Source organism: Myxine glutinosa, chromosome 12, assembly GCF_964187855.1.
Source record: "Myxine glutinosa chromosome 12, kmMyxGlut1.1, whole genome shotgun sequence".
NCBI classification, from domain to species: Eukaryota; Metazoa; Chordata; class Myxini; order Myxiniformes; family Myxinidae; genus Myxine; species Myxine glutinosa.
In genome coordinates this window covers 6,283,286-6,300,777 of record NC_136272.1, presented here as the reverse complement: position 1 = coordinate 6,300,777, position 17,492 = coordinate 6,283,286, and the positions used below count along the sequence as shown (strand labels likewise).

Here is a 17,492-nt window from a genome sequence, read left to right as displayed (position 1 = left end):
ATGGAGATGCTTTGGTGAAAAAATTGTGCTTTTGTCCACCGTGTAACGACATTTTCACTATGGGACCCCACTAGTGTGACTTGTCGAAATGAGAAAATGGATGAAATGGTATTTCTGGCTCGGAGATACAAGGAGATACAATCATTTCTCTGGGTGGAAGAGCATGAGGTGCCTGTGAGTAGTTGAGTAAGTAGGCCAGTCGGCGTAGTAATATCAGTCGGCGTAGTAATATCAGTCGGCGTAGTAATATCAGTCCGCGTAGTTTTCTGCAACTGTACCAGACGGCATCAGCCCACGGGTCCTAAAATCATGCTCTGCCACTCTTTCACACCCTCTCTTTTGCTCAAGGTCATCTACCATCAGCTTGGAAATCAGCCAACATTACCGCTGTACACAAAAAATGTGAAAAAACAGATCGTTGCAACTACAGACCAATCAGCCTGCTCCCAATCATCAGCAAAGTCATGGAATCTATCATGGCTTCGGATATCAAATCCTTCCTCTTCTCCATTGGCTTGATCTCGGATCATCAATTTGGATTCAGACCAGGTCATTCTACTCTGGACATGATGCTTCTGCTGTCTCAACAATGGAAGGAGGTCCTCAATGTCAAACGGGAAATTAGAGCCGTCTCTCTTGACATATCACGTGCCTTCGATACGGTCTGGCACCCCGCTCTGCTCACCAAACTCTCTTCCTATGGTATCCATGGAAATCTCCACGCATGGCTTGCGGACTTCCTGTCTGGTCGGTCAAAGTGTGGCCCTGAATGGATTTCTCTCATCTCCCCTGCCTGTTCAGGCTGGAGTTCCCCAAGGCAGTGTTCTGGGCCCTGTGCTTTTTCTGGTCTTCATCAATGATCTCTCTGACTCTCTTGAAAATCCTCTATCTCTTTTCTGTTGACTCCACTCTCTGCCACTCCATACCTCATCCCTCAGATCGGCAGTCTGCAGCCTCCTCACTCTCTGCAGACCTGGAGACTCACAGACTGGTCAAACAAGTGGAACATGTCTTTCAATCCTGACAAATCTCACTATGTCTCTTCGAAAAGACCGTCTGGACAACCCTCCAATCTACTTTCTCAACAATCCTCTCCAAGAAGTTCTGTCACTCAATCTCTTGGGTCTCACAATCTGCCATGATCTTTCTTGGGAAAAACATTTCCAAGCTGGCCTCCAAAGCCAGTCGCCGACTGGGCATCCTCCATCGTGCAAAGTCCTTCCTTGGCACACCTGAGCCTCCTCAGCACATACAAGGCCTTCATCCGCAGCTCAATGGAATACTGCTCTCTCCTCCCCCCCCCCCCCCCCCTTGTGTGCTTCATCCTCTCTCCCTATCTTGTCTTCCGCTCCCTTTATTATATCATTATGTGTCTGTGTTTTTGTCATTAATGTTGGCTCTTACACGAGCCTCGATCTTGTATACAAAAAAAAACAAAAAAACAACAAACAAAAAACAACATCTCCAAGCCAATCGGGAGCCGTATTTCTGTAAATGTGCACTACTTGTACTAGAATGGCAAGGTGACGAGACGTGTCCGAAGCAAAATCCACCGGGAAGTCGAGCGTATTCTGTGTTTTGCATCTCGCTTTAGTAAAAGCACAGAATGTGTCTGTTTTCCGAGATTATATGGAGTAGGTCTTGTGACTGCTAAGGGAAATGACTAGATTGGTGACATCGGCCGATCACAGTATCGCAATCATGCACTCTGCAGATACTGATGTCACAGTGATCGATACTGCTCTCAGTTCACAAATACCAGCAAATTTGTTTTTTTTGACTGGCGTCAAGAATTGCGCCCGTGTGATTGATATAGGGCGCATCAAATATCTCATTGGGTTTCATACTCCAACCGGGTGCGACTCCACAAGCTCATTTTATGGGCAAGGTAAAAGGAGACCATTTTCCATCATGCCCGAAAGCAAGACTTCGTGCAAGGCTTGACACAATTGGGGGCCGATTTTGACATAGCAACCTGTATTGGAGGCTGTATGGGAAAGGTTTGGTTGTGCTATTTGCGGTCAAGTCTCGGAAGCTGAGGTACGTTGCACGATAGAGTATTTTGCTTGGCTTCATCACCAGAACAGTGTGCGCTACCTACAAGAGACGCTCTGCACCAACATATTTTGCAGGCCAACTACAATGCCGCCACACACAGATGGGCCCTCTTCCCCGCCATCAATGCTTCTTCTTCGGTCGGCACAACTTTGGTACATCACGGGTGATGAAGGTTGTGGTCAAGTTTCATCAAAATTGTGTGTATAGTTTCAGAGAAGGGAGCAAATACATATTTGGGGTGTGGGGAGTGGGAGGGGATGGGGGGGAGGAGGGGCGGGGACGTCAAACATGGATCCACTCTGACCCCCGTAGACTCCCATAGTTCACGATTTTCTTAGTGCGGTGAATTTTTTTTGTTGCATCACAGGAGATGAAGGTTGTGGTAAAGTTTCAACGAAATATTGTGCATAGTTTCAAAGGAAAAAGCAAATTCCTATTTTGGGGGGGTTGGTTTAATCCTGGATCCACTTTGATCCCCAGTAGACTCCCTTAGACCACGACTTTTTAATGCTGTGAGCAAGCTTGAGTTGCAACATACCAATGTCATTCGTGCCAAGTTTGTTCACAATCCCATCAGCAGTTTCAGAGAAGTTGCAAGTGTTTACGGACTGGCACGCTCTATCCCATAGGCTCCCCGGACTGTGTTCCAGGTGAGCTAAAAAGCAGGAAGGACATGACAGCCGGCTCCGTCAGATGTTCATACCTTCATACTGACGGCGGCACGATTGCAGTAAATCTTCGCATTCGTTATCCTGTTATTGGGATCAATTTGCAGCGCACTGGAATACATATCGTATGCCTCTTGCAGCTGCCCATCCTTGAAAGCCTGATTTCCTTCTTCTTTTTTTGCTTTCAGAAGCTTTGCATTCTGACAAACACAAAAACATAGGAGGCTTCAATGGTTGGAAAACAAACGTTTGTTTCAGTACTTTATGTTCAATTCTTCAATTATGGTATTACAAGTTAAAATAACTTTGTACACCATTAAATACAACGGTCATTGTGCATATGTAGTTTTGGCTACAGATGACATCATCACCCACAAATGCAATTTGAATGTTTAGAAGCGTCTTGTTTGGGGGTCGAACTATGAATATCCAGAAAGTTGTAATAAATGGTCCTTCATCAACACCTTGCATGCGAGTCTGGCCTTCTCATGGTCGGGAGCCATGCGTAGAGCTTGTACAAAGTATTGCACTGCCTTGTCAATAAGGTCTTCATAATATAGGCACAAACCCCGCACGAAGAGAGCATCCGCATTTGTCGAGTCGAGTCGCAGAATGTCGCTGTGGAATACACCAAAAAGGACATGGGTACAGGGAGGGTTTAAAACTTTACATCCACATCCAGACATATTACATCAATGTATACACTCAATCTACACTCTACAGTCACGTCACCCAAATTAATGTGAAATCCCATTCTAACCAAATTGTGCACGTACGAAAGGTGCACACGCATAAAGGCCACTGATCTATGCACAAACAATGGAAAATAATGAACTGCTTATACAGAGAATTTCGGTTCCATTCCAGGTGAACGTAGCACTGTTAAGGAGTATTAATGTACGCTCCTGGAACTAGAGTTGATGTATTTGTTGACCAATAGTTGCATGGCAATTCTGAGACCAACTCGGACATTAGGAGACAATAGATAGATTAACACACCATCATCATGATCATGTACCATGCCCGAAGCAGAGCGTCGGTGAGGCTGAGGTAGTTACCAGCCTACAGTCATGGTCAGGTTGCCACTCCGACTCAGGTCAGGACAGGAATTTGGAATTTGTCCGTGGTGCCAGAGATAGCATACCTATTTCTCGCAAGGACATCATGGGAGGATGTTTAACATCCATTCAAATCCAACTAATGCGACCAGACAGGACATCAGGCCTAACGTCCATTTTGATGAATCACCGTCCATGAAACACCGGAATGACAGTACATAGCTGGGTCAGGATGTGGTCCCAGGCTGGACAGCTTAGAAGCGAGTGTATGTACCTCTAGGCCATCCTGCAAGCTCCAACACAGTGCATGGGATGTCATCAACTGGATAATTGTGACGTCAACAGCGTTGTGACGATAGACAAACGTAACAATAGTGTTGGAGACATTTTAATTGCAGTCACTATTTAGAAATCGATGGCAGCTGGAATGCTTTCGACGAAACAAAAAGTGGCTCCTCTATTTTTCTTTTGGTCCAGGTGTGTGAAATTGAATAATGCTTATGTAAATGCAATGGAATGTCTGATATCGTTATGCATTGCTCATTAAAGGTATATTTTATTCTACATTTTCAGGTTCAAAATTATTTATAAAACAAGAAAGAGCAATCAGAAATTGCAAACCCTCACCAGGATGTATTTTCAGTGTTTTTTAGGCTTTTGTGTTAAAACAAACAAGGCGGCCAAACCACGTGACCAACAACATAATTTTTTTTTTCTAAACTAATTTATTCCTCGATTATGCTCAAGAAATTTCATCTTAATCGGATGATGTTTTGTACTTGTCGAATTATGACGTCATAATGGAGGCACCTATGACATCATCAACATATTTTATTCCCCATGGAGAGTTCTTTACAATGAGCCGTGCTTCAATTTTTTATATTCAGCACTTTCGGAAATAGAGGTGCAAAGTTTTTCGGTTTTCCCAAGATGGCGGCCAAACCACGTGATCTATGACATCAAAATTATCATTTAAAATTTTTTATTGCACCTATGGTGAAAATTTCCTGTCAATCGGACCAACGGTAGCAGAGAAAATCATATTTATTCTGTGCAGACAAACAAACAAACGGACTCAAATGCAATACCCTCTCTTCTGGCGAGGGTAATAAGCCTAACGTTGAACTGAAAATTCATCGTTTTGTTTTTTTGTACAAATCAATCGATGAGAACATCCACAACCGCTCTGGTTGATGCACAATGAAAAATTACCTACCTGCCAACTCTTCACCTTCCTCCCCTCCACCCCCCCAACTTGTATTTTCTCAAGCTACAACCATCCCGCCAACACCAGCTCTCCACCCCCACAACCATATTGGTCTCCGTGAAAGCTCGTGCTGGTCTTCCTTAACGTGAGACCAAGTCAACAATTCATTGTTATTTTTCCAATCCAAAGTTGGAGTACATTGATCAGTGCACAAAAGGAGGTGCAGCTAACTTCATGTGAGAAAACATTTTTTTTTTTTTTAGCTCTGAGCTAACTCCTGAAAAGTTTCCCACAGCTGTAAGCATATTTGAAAGTTTTAGTTTATAAATCCGTTTCGGTAAATGGTCAACTTATCTGCAAATCCTGATAAACACCTCTCTCTCCCCTCTCTCTCTCCCCCCTCTCTCTCCCTCTCTCTCCCCTCTCTCTCTCTCCCCTCTCTCTCTCTCCCCTCGCTCTCTCTCCACTCGCTCTCTCTCTCTCCCTCTCTCTCCCCCCTCTCTCTCCCCTCTCTCTCTCCCCTCTCGCTCTCTCTCCCCTCGCTCTCTCTCCCCTCGCTCTCTCTCCCCTCGCTCTCTCTCCCCTCGCTCTCTCTCCCCTCGCTCTCTCCCCTCTCTCTCTCTCCCCTCTCTCGCTCTCTCCCCTCTCTCTCTCTCTCTCCCCTCTCTCTCTCCCTCTCTCTCTCTCTCTCTCTCTCTCTCCCTCTCTCTCTCTCCTCTCTCTCTCCTCTCTCTCTCTCTCTCTCTCTCCTCTCTCTCTTCTCTCTCTCTTCTCTCTCTCTTCTCTCTCCTCTCTCTCTCCTCTCTCTCTCCTCTCTCTCTCCTCTCTCTCTCCTCTCTCTCCTCTCTCTCCTCTCTCTCCTCTCTCTCCTCTCTCTCCTCTCTCTCCTCTCTCTCCTCTCTCTCCTCTCTCTCTCCCCTCTCTCTCTCTCTCTTCTCTCTCTCCTCTCTCTCTCCTCTCTCTCTCTCTCCTCTCTCTCTCTCTCTCTCTCCCCTCTCTCTCTCCCCTCTCCCCTCTCTATCCCCTCTCTCTCTCTCCCCTCTCTCTCCACCCCTCTCTCTCTCCCCTCTCTCTCCTCTCTCCCTCCTCTCTCTCCACAAACCGACCGATCCACAAACCCTTCCATCTACTTTCTCAACAACTGTCTCAGAGATTCAGTCTCTCATACTCTTGGGTTTCACTCTCAGCCATGATCTCTCGTGGGCAGGCCACATTTCAAAGTTGGCGTCAAAGCCAGACGCCGACTGGGGATCCTCCGTTGTGCTAAGTCCTTCCTTGGCACACCTGTGCTTCTATACACCTGCAAGGCTTTCATCTGCATCTTTTCGAAGAACTGCCTCTCCCTTTGGGCTGACTCCCCTGCCTCACATATTGCTTAGTTTGATGCCATGGAAACCAAAGCTTTCAAGATCATTGGAATATCTCATGACCAATCCGAATCTATGGGCCTATTACTTCGCCATCGCCGACATGTCGGTGGTCTGTTTTCTTTCTCATTTGTTCTTGCACCCTCTGCCCTCTCTGTCCCCTCTGCTGGATGCACTCGGCCCACCAGCAACCCTCCGAAGGCAACTGCTTAAATCCTGAATTACTGCTTACCTCTACTCGTGTATTCATCTCTTTTCCCAACTGTGGAACCACCTTCCACCCTCTCTTCGATTCAATTTTTCCCTCTTATCTGGATCTTCAAGACAGCCCCCATCCAAAGCCATAATCTTTCCTATACCCGTTAAAACCACCCCATCCCTCTCAAAATTTTGCTTATGTATCCATCTCGTCCACCCCTTGCGTTCAACCCTACCGCTCATAGTTACCTGCATCCCTTGTTTGCCCATCTCAGTCTACTTTCTTCCTCTGCAATGCTCTTGGTGTTTCCCTGTCTCCTATTGTTGCCCTTGTTGTTTTGTGGCCTAATCTGTTCTGTGTCCTAGCTCTTCCATGAGCCAGAAGCATGTACATACTGACAAAAAAAAATAAACGATGGAACACTTCAGCCATGATGGGACATGCGTTTGCAATTGCAATTCATAATTAATCAATGCCATTTCCCAAATTATGAATACCCGGCAGAGAGCAGTCGGGTGCGAGTAATGTGCTGAGCCGAGGACAAACAACAAAACCTCATTTGGGGGGAATAAAACACCGTGATGTCCCATGGAATGCAGCAAATGGCAAACTGAGGGTTAAAAAAACAAAAACTAGAAAATGATTCCAGAACCACAGAAAGAGAAAAGCCACAACGTTTTTATTGTCCAATTTAAAAAGTAAGGTAGTCATATGAATTGGTCAATACAGTACTCACCTAGCCACTGACTGGGCCTCTGCGTAGCGACCGAGCATAGCGAGACATTCTGCCTTCTTTATCTTCAGCTTCGTGCATGCTGCTGCATAGTCTAATGCACGATCCATGCAAAATACCACCTGCAACAGGTGCGAGTTGTTGTCATGCACAAGTCATTTCCTCATTGAACCTCCATTACCTTCACAAGTCCATCGTCCACCAGTTTTCAACCTCAATACCAATTGAGATAATTGATGCTCCATCCACTTCCTTGGTGTCCTTTCTCCAAGTAATGGGGATTATTTCCCTCTTCATGTACAATATATCATTTTGCTGCAACATCAGCTTTTCTTGGGAACAAGGTAATGCAAATCCCACATTTTAGACCTTGTTGTGTGTTACGTCACTGTTGCCACTCACCACCCTCAACACCTCAGATCCTATGTCCTAAACTCAAAGCAAACAACATCTATCTATAATGCCAGTAATCTCTGTGTGTCTGTCTGTGTGTCTGTGTGTTTGTCTGTGACCGCTGTTTCTCGACAACCACGGGTCCGATATACTTGAAACTTGCCAGGTATATTGCTGGGGACCCGAGGATGTGCCTTTTCAAGGTTTGTAATTAATCGGACAAGTACCTACCGAGCTATGTCCAAAAAACGCTTCAACCAATCAGAGAGCAGCGAGCTATCACGTGTGCCGAACCGTTAATGCAATGCAAGCGTTAATGCGTTAATGCAAGGCTTTTCTTTTTTTCCCTCTTCTCTTTCTACTTTTCCTTGCGATTAAATTGCAAACAGCCAAAATACGTTGGCGCTAATTGAATAATTGGCCATTAACACTAAAATAATCGTAACTGCGATATGCCAACTTCCGGACAGTGCAGCCTTCCCTGTTGTTGTTGTTTGCAGCAGCTGTTTGCAGCAAGGCAAGGCTTTTCTTTTTTCCCCTCTTCTCTTTCTACTTTGCCTTGCGATTAAATTGCAAACAGCCAAAATACGTTGGCGCTAATTGAATAATTGGGCATTATGTTTTACAACTAATAAAAACGAATTTGCGATTCATTCGCTTTCCTGCGCGTTTGTGTACGCGATGGCGATTTCTTTACCAAACTCCGGAAGCCGTTCGCTTTGGACCGAACCATTGCATGTAAATAGAGGGGGGGGATTGTCACCACTCGCAAGCCGTTCGCTTTGGACCAAACCATTTCATGTAAATAGGGGGGGGGATATAATTTTAGATATATATATAGTACGGGCATGCCCTAGTAAGATAGAAAGAGTCCAGCACTCACTTTCCTGAAATCTTGTTTTGCGAAATCCTTTTCCGCCATATTTTCATATTCCAGCAGGGCCCTCGCATTTAGCAACTGCAGAAAGAGAAAAGGAAAAGTAATTTGACAATTTCCCTGATTCGAGTGTCCCAAACTTTTATGGAGAAAATGTTACAGGAGGGTAAGGGAATTATGCCGTTTGTTATTTGGAATTCCACCTCATTCTCAGCAGGCTTGCTGTTCGGCTCCAGTTCCAGCACCCTCTGGAAACTGCGGATAGCTGCATATGCAGAACCCAGTGCGAGGTGGCATTTCCCTTCACGCAGATGACCCTGATGGACGGGATCTGTTTAATAATCTCAAAACCGTATGGCTTAGAATCACAGCGCAGCAACACACCATAAGATGGAAGGAGTGATTGAAATGCAAAAATAAATAAATAAGAAGACGTTATGCGGAGCACGATACTTGCAAAATCCCACCCCCCCCCCCCCCCCAAAAGGATTTCCATTGATACAGCAAATTGTCCATTTCATCAACATTAAAATTGACGATCTTGATCAAAGCTCGGGTCAACAGGATGAAAAGTGATGATTTTTCAGATGAAAAATGATTATTTTAGAAGTTTGACCTTGAGTTGACCTTTGACCTCAAAAATAGTTGGTTTCCCAATTCAGTGAGGCAATACGCAAATGCTGTTCCATTTTAAAGTCAATCGGATGAAAATTGATGGTTTTTCAGATGAAAATTGATGATTTTGAATGTTTGACCGAGTTGACCTTTGACCTTTTGACCTCAAAAACAGTACGTTTCCCAATTTAGTGACTCGATATGCAAATGCTGTTCAATTTTCAAGTCAGTCGGTTGAAACATGACGGCTTTTCAGATGAAAATTGATTTTGAAAATTTGACCTTGAGTTGACCTTTTGACCTCAAAAATAGTTCATTTCCCAATTTAGTGACTCGATATACAAATGCTATTCAATTTTCAAGTCAATCGGATTAAAAATGGCGATTTTAGAAATTTGACTTCGATGACCTTTGACCTGAAAATCAATAGGCTTCTCAATTGGGACGACATAAAACTTGAAGTTTCGTGACGATCGGTTTAGAATTGTGACCTGTAGGCCGGTGACAAACAAACAAACAGACAGACACAGACAGAACCACAAATGCAACCGACCAATATACTTGAAAAATCATCGATTTTGCAAGTAATAAGTTTGAGAAACAACAAGTGTGTGTTGAGAACAATGGTGACAAACCCTAACCCTAACCCTCAGAGGATGAATGATACTAACTTTCACAAAAGAATCGTCGATCCTGACCGCCTGCTGAGCATCCTCCAGAGCATGCTGGTACCTCGAAAGCATCATGAGTGTGGCAGCGCGGTTACTGTAGTAGTTCAAGTTCATGGGGCACGTCTCTGCTCACAAGCAATGAGTAATGATCGGCATTATTGTAACCGTCAAAATCAGCATACTCATCACAACCATAAGCAGGAAACATTGTTATAAATCAGACAGGTATTGAGCTTTGATTCGAGATGAAATGCGCTTTTAGCTCCAAGCATCGGACTACAAGACAGACCTTTCAGAATGTATTTGCGGTACACCAAATTCTGCAAACTATACTTAGAAAATTATTGGCCAAACCCGAAGGAGATAGGCTATCGTAATCGGTCTGAAAATAAATGAATGAGTGTGCGAGTGAGTCCACACGAAGATCTATTTTAATTTGGAGCCTAATCATGAAAATAAGTTTGCCAAACTAGAGCAATGCGACTGTCGCCAATATGCCTCCACATAGTCCCACAACGGGTAGATGCCCTCGTTCACTGTCCTAAAATTTAAAAAGTTTGATTTAAATCCCTTCAGCTGTTTTCAAGTATCACATTTTCACCAGCCATAACAGGTTTCACATCGATCGGTGAAGCGGTTTCAGAGAAAGGATTTTTTAAAATTTATCGGCTTTCAAGCTAATATAGATGCCACACCATGTGACGTATGACCTTAAAAAAAATGTACACTCCGCATATGTATGGGTAGGGGATCACGTTTGTGAGGTTTCGTGTTGATCGGATAGGGTTCATTTTTCTATCCAAGATGGCTGCCACGTGACCTACGACATCACCATTTTCAAACTATATGCAAGAGTGGTGTTCGATGAAATTTGTAAAATTTAGCGGTTTCAGAGATATAATTATTTAATATTTCCCTTCAATCCAATATGGCTGCCACACCATGTGACCAATGATGTTTTCATGAGCATCTTTTAATGACCAAGCCTAGTCAATGACCCACAAAGTTTGGAGCCAATTGATTTGGTGGTTTGGGAGATGTTTTTTTTAAAGGTTTTAGGTTAAATGCAATATGGCTGCAATTAAATATGCAATGCAATTGGTTAAATGCAATTAAATTATATGGTTAAATGCAATTAAATATGCCATGTGACCTATGATATCATAAATTTAATATTTCAATACAAATGGGTCACATCAGGTGCATGCAATTTCTGATTTTTAGGATAAGGAATTCGATTAAAAGATTCTTGGCTGGTATACCACTTCACCTATGTCATCATTATCATACTTTTGTTCCCCATTGGGAGTACTTGACAATGTGTCAAGTTTCAAATTTTTCCATTCAGCAGTTTCTGAGAATTTTTTTTAAAATTATTTGTGTTTAATCCAAAATGGCTGCCATACCACATGGCCTATGCTGTCACAATTATCGTAAAAACATTCTGCATTGGTGTCACTCCTACCCTGAAAGTTTCGTTTCAATTGGACAGTGGTTGCTGAGAAAAACGAGATTTAGCCTGTACGGACGGACAACCCGAAAACATAATGCCCTCCAGCCACCTTCGGAGGCAGCGGCATTGAAAAAAAAAACAAAAAAACAAAAAAAAAGAAGCTCATCAGTCACATGGTTTGGCTGCCATATTGCATTTAAAAATAAAACTTTAAAATACCACTTCTACGAAACTGCTTCCCATCAATCCGAAACTTGAAACATGTTTACATACCGATGGGAGAATCTTTTTTTTTGCAAACTATGATGTCATCAGCCATGTGGTTTGGCCGCCATCTTGAATTTAAGCAAAAAATTAAATAATCTCCTCTGAAGAACCGCGTAATGGATCAATGTGAAATGTCATACAAATGGTCAACGACTGATGGGGAGAAAATATTTGTAAACTATGATGTCATCAGTCACATGGTATGGCAGCCATCTTGAATTTAAGAGAAACATTTGAAAATCTACATCGCTAGAACTGCTGAACGGATCAATCCGAAACTTCATACGTATGATTGACTACACATGACAGTCTTGTTTTTGCAAACTCTGACATCATCAGTCATGTGGTATGGCAGTCATTGTGGTAAAAGTTTTCCACAAAATGCCACTATAAGGGATTTCTAAACATTAACACGCCGTTTGCCCAAGGAGGAAACCCCTTGGGGAGAGGGGATATTATTAGGGATCCAATCCTTCCAGGATAGATGCCTATTGTCTTTGTTCAGATTATTTACTATTATTCTTCCGCCGTGATTTTGCGGGTTTATTTGCTTTTAAAATAATTTTCTCAGCAACAGATGGCCCAATTGACAACATTTTCACCATAGTATGCACCTACTCATGCAGATTTTTATCGTGATAATTATGTCATCATAGGTCACGTGCATGGTATGGGTGCCATCTTGGAAAAAAAAAACTTTGGACTTCTATCTCCAAAAGCGCTTGATGAAAAAAAAAAGTGTTGTTAACCTTGAGGGCATCGGTACGTGTGGACGTCATAATTCGACAAGTACAACACTTAATCCAATCAGCTTGAAATTTATCGAGCGTGATCTACGCAACAATTATATTGGTGAATGCAAATTTATGACGTCATAGGTCACATAGTTCAGCAGCCATATCGGATTGAACATGAACACCTTCAAAACTCTTCTTTGAAACAGCTAAACAGATCAAGCCGAAACTTTACAGGCATGAGTGCCTATCCATGATGAACAAAAGGATCGCTGGCCATGACGTCATAGGTCACATGGCTCGACAGCTATGATTTTTTGAAGACTAAACCTTTAAAAATCAACTCCTTCAGAACGGCTGGAGAGATCGAATGGAAACTTCACACACATGCTCCACAATCACTGGGGATACCAGGGTGTTTTCGAATAAATCATAGGCCACAGCCATCTCTGGCTGGCAGCCATATTGCCATATTGGCAGCCATATGGCAGCCATAGTCTGGCAGCCATATTGGATTGAACAAAAATCTTTTTAAAATTCCCTCTTGAACCGCTCCATCCAAAGACATGAAATGTCCAAATTATGAACTAGTTGTCAAGGGGAATACTTCAAGGGTATAAAATTTCAACGTGATTGGTCTGGCAGACAGAATTTTTTTACTGTTTCAAGAAACGACTTCAATTTGATCTTCTCCAACCACGTAACTTTTCAGTATATCTATTAATTACATACTATTTGAACTCAGTTGCATCCCGTCTATTAATTACATACAATCAAAATGTATCTTTCAAACTTTTGGACTGCTGAAATCCCTTAGACCTTTGAAGACCTTTTAAGACCACCTTGCCCCCAAAATACCATGAAGACCCAGAGGACCCAAAAGACCCCTCATATATTTTTTAAATATATAAAATCCAATTCTGAATTCAGTTTTATAAAGAGGACGTCATGGGTCACTGGGTCATGTATCCGATGAAAATGGGTTTGTATCAAAGTGGGGCAGATTGTATCTCGGTCATAACTGCCCGCAGTTATAAAGTGGCCCATCTAGTTAGTATGAATATTGCTTTATAATAACTAACATTATCCTATTATCACGAGTGTTATTACTTTTGTTATTAGAAGCTGTCTTGGAATAACGCCACGATAAGCTATTTTAATAGGGCTATAACCTCAACACAATCCCCTTGGCGGGGAAAACCCCTTGGGGTGAGGATAAGTAAAGTTGTTGCAACCTCCGTCATGTTACCCTTAGTCTCCCTGTCAAGTTTGGCTGTGATTGGATAAGTAACGACCGAATGTATCAGTCCGATAGACAAACAGACAGACGAAATTGCATATTTTAGTATGATGAAATTGAATAAAAATGAATCTTTATTTTATTTCCAGTGAATTATATACTTGAACAATGGAGAACACAAATAACTGTTTTGGCACTTTCAAAAACCTTTCATTTAGCAGCGCTTGGACAAAACAGTACGGCATTTTACATTGTCTTGACCAATCAAATTTGCTGCTCGTAGATCTTGCTCATGTCATTTTTTCTCAAGACTGCACGAGATAAGGAGTTCAAGTAACTCTCGTATTATTCGGAAAACAAGCCAGTCCGAAAATAATTGTTTTCCCACGATTAGATTGCTATATAAACCCAGCTAGTTCAATCATGACCTTCAAGGTGGGGGAGTCAAGGCTCACATGTCTTATTATATTATATATATATATATATATATATATATATATATATATATATATATATATATATATATATATATATATATATATAATAACCACCTTTAGAGGCCATTTTTCCCCGCAAAGCGGGGGTTGGCCTTTTTTGGGCACCGTGGTTGTTGTTGTTTTTTGGTCCCCTTTTTGAAGCAGTGTTTTACGGCCGGATGCCCTTCCTGCCGCCAACCCTTTTTGTCGCCTTTTACGACAAACAGGGAATTACCAGTGAACTGGTACTCAATTAGCCGACCTCGGAAGGATGACAGGCTGAGTCAACCCCCCTGGCGTTAATTCAGCGATTGACCGGGGTTCGAACCCAGGATCCTAGGATCCTAAGCTGGCACCCTAGCCGCTAGCCCAACACCAGGGAAATGCCAGTCCACTGTAGCTAGCAGGTGACAATGCACTCACGGCAAATTAGGATGGGAAGGAAAATGTAACCTATGAGATGGTGGCAACTTCCAGCACCGCACAAGTCGCCCTAACCCAAAATAACTAGAAAGCCACTTCAACATCGCGATGGCGACCGATATGCCTCCACCCACATTATGACATCATTATATATTTTTGCACCAACTTTGATTTCAATCCCTCAAGTTGTTCTCAAATATCAGATTTCTACCTGACATGACCTCTGATCTTTGACCTTTGATGCAGAAATCTAATCAGTTCATTTTTTCATCATAATATATCCTTATACCAACTTTAGTCAAAATCCCATCACTGCTTCACAAGTTATCACGGTAACAGGGTTTTTACCTAACATGACCTCTGACCTTTGACCTCGTGACTCCCACAATTTAATCAGTTCATCTTTATCTCATTATACATACCTGCACCACGTTTCACTTAGCCGTACTCAAGTTATAGTGATAACAAAAACCTATCATGGACGGTCAGACAGACGGGCAACCCGAAAGTCTGCGGAGTCATGAAAATCTCATGAAGACAAATTCATTGCTGCACTCATCAGTGTTCATTGCTGCACTCATTGAGTACCAGTTCACTGGTAATTCCCTGTTTGTCGTTAAAGGCGGCAAAAAGGGTTGGCGTCAGGAAGGGCATCCGGCCGTAAAACATTGCTTCAAAAAGGGGACAGAAAAACAACAACAACCACGGTTCCCGAAAAAGGCCAACCCCCGCTTTGTGGGGAAAAATGGCCTCTAAAGGTGGTTATATTTATTACTCATCAGTGTTCACGAACGTGACGGCACATTGTATTTTTCTGCATTCCTCAAAATTTTATCCTCCATTGCCATCCAACAATATGTTTTGAAATTACCATCTCAGAACCATTCCTCTGCAAAGGCCACTGTCATTTTTTTCAAATCAATGAATTTTTATGGAAAACCAGTTACCTCTGCCACTGAAGGTGGACGGAGGCTATGTTTTCACCCCTGTCTCTGTTTGTCTGTCTGCTTGTGAACAGGATATCTCAAAAAGTTGTGAACGGATTCGGCTGAAATTTGGTGAAGACGATGGGAATGTGACATGGACGGAATTATTAAATTTTGGCGAAGATCCGGATCAGATAATTTCTTAAAGCGATTCTTCACCATTACGTGGTAGGGCCAAACACGAAAAATAGCATGGTATATTTCAAAAGGTTGTGGATAGATTTTGACAATAAATGGTGGATGAGTCGGGTAAGTGACAAGAAGAAGCCGATTAGCTTTTAGTTCAGGTCTGAATCCAGACCCGACCTATCAGTGGAACACACAACATAAGCTGTTCAGCCTGGCAGAGGTATGTGCTCGACCGAGTGCCATTCTAGTTTTAAATGGAAACAAATGCTAAAACGTTAATGGTACGTATTAGAACATACCTATAGCTTTGGTGTAAAGCTCATACGCTTCTTGGTAACGCTTGTCCACGTAGCACTCGTTCCCTTTGACCTTGTAATGTTCAGCAAGACTGCAAGACAAACATCGTACAGCAAGTCGCCAATTTATGTTAAGCATATTTGCGTCGTTTCGATCGAAACACGTTAACACATTATGGGACAAGTTAATTTAAGTCTCACGAGTCCGATACAACATCCTTCGAGATTTTAAAGTACAATACAGTACTGTAATGTCGTGTGCCTTGTGAAATCTTAAAATAAAGTAGTTTGGAAGCAGCGTCACGTCACCTGCTGGTGGAGAACAGACAACATGGCAAGTGCTCGGCGGAAGTCGCGTCGCTTTATCTGCAGTCTCACGTGTCACCATGTGATACTTAAGTGAAGTGTACTTAAGTATGTCTAATCTGTAATATATACTGTAAGTAAAACATACTTCAGTCAAGTTAAGTAGGGTGACCAAAAATGTTTTCCCTGGAAACACATCCTTCCATTATAACACTGTATATTGGAAAATCGTATCAGAATACAGTAACATAATTTCGTACAACTTCAGTTTTCAGGAACCCATCTACGACTTGGTGTATCTGCAGTCGAGGGGAACGTCATATATATTATGTGTGTGTATCTATATGTATGTATGTGTGCAAGTATATGTGTGTGTGCATACACACACACATATGTGTGTATGTGTGTGTATATATATATATATATATATATATAAAAAAAAAAATATATATATATATATATGTATATATATATATATATATATATATATATATATATATATATATATATATATATATATATATATATATATATACATATATATACATATACATATATATACATATATATATATACATATATATATTGTTACGGACGCGGCTAGGATGTTGTTTGCCGAGCGGATGCCCGCCGCGCCCGAACAGTTACCCCGACTAACCCGATTCCTGAACGTTGGCCAAAATCGCGCCACAGATATTCAATAGGGAAAAGACAAAGGCGACATGGATGTGAAGAAGAAGAAGAAGACAAAAAGGTTTTGCAATATGAATATAATTTATTACTATGTACAGGACCAAAGAAACCAAGGAAGAAGGAAAGATAAGAAAATAAAGCAGAAAGAGGGACGGACCAGAAAGACACAGTGAAAATACTAGCTTAACTAAACAGGCTTAACTTATTACCCAGGACAGAACAAACAAAACAAACTCACGTACGCAAAAGGATGGAAGGGCAGGAATCGTTTGGAGGGATGAGCAGGTGGAATCACAGGGCACAGCGAGCAGGTCCACTCCGGGCGGGAAGCGAGGAGCCGGCAGCTCCTTGTATTCGGCTTTACACCGCACACCGGCAGGGTCACTCGCTGCCCCGTCAGGGCTTCACGCGGCTGGTTGAAACGGGGCTGGTTGAAGCGGCTCTTTGTCAAAGGCTTTTCGTATCTCTCACGCAACAAACAACCACCCAAAGGCTTTCCGTATCTCTCACGCAACTCCGGTGCAACTCTCAACTCTCTCCCGGTGGAATGCCAACCCTCTTACGCACCTGGACTCATCTGCCGTATCTCTGGTGTATCTTCTCCCAGCGATCGTTGCACCCTTCTCTCATACCTTCAGCGCGG

The 17,492-nt window shown here is 42.5% G+C and overlaps 1 protein-coding gene across 1 annotated transcript in view; it reads right to left on the bottom strand.

The window, feature by feature from the left end:
* The window catches only part of DNAJC7 (DnaJ heat shock protein family (Hsp40) member C7), a 72,357-nt gene that overhangs the window by 31,435 nt on the left and 23,430 nt on the right, over nucleotides 1-17,492 (bottom strand). The window contains exons 2-8 of the mRNA XM_078766431.1: nucleotides 15,854-15,942; nucleotides 9,847-9,971; nucleotides 8,764-8,877; nucleotides 8,567-8,641; nucleotides 7,294-7,412; nucleotides 3,191-3,344; nucleotides 2,762-2,926 (exon numbers count right to left, since the gene is read on the bottom strand). Of these exons, the coding sequence (XP_078622557.1) occupies nucleotides 2,762-2,926; nucleotides 3,191-3,344; nucleotides 7,294-7,412; nucleotides 8,567-8,641; nucleotides 8,764-8,877; nucleotides 9,847-9,971; nucleotides 15,854-15,942 (841 nt within the window). The remainder of the gene's footprint in view (nucleotides 1-2,761; nucleotides 2,927-3,190; nucleotides 3,345-7,293; nucleotides 7,413-8,566; nucleotides 8,642-8,763; nucleotides 8,878-9,846; nucleotides 9,972-15,853; nucleotides 15,943-17,492) is intronic.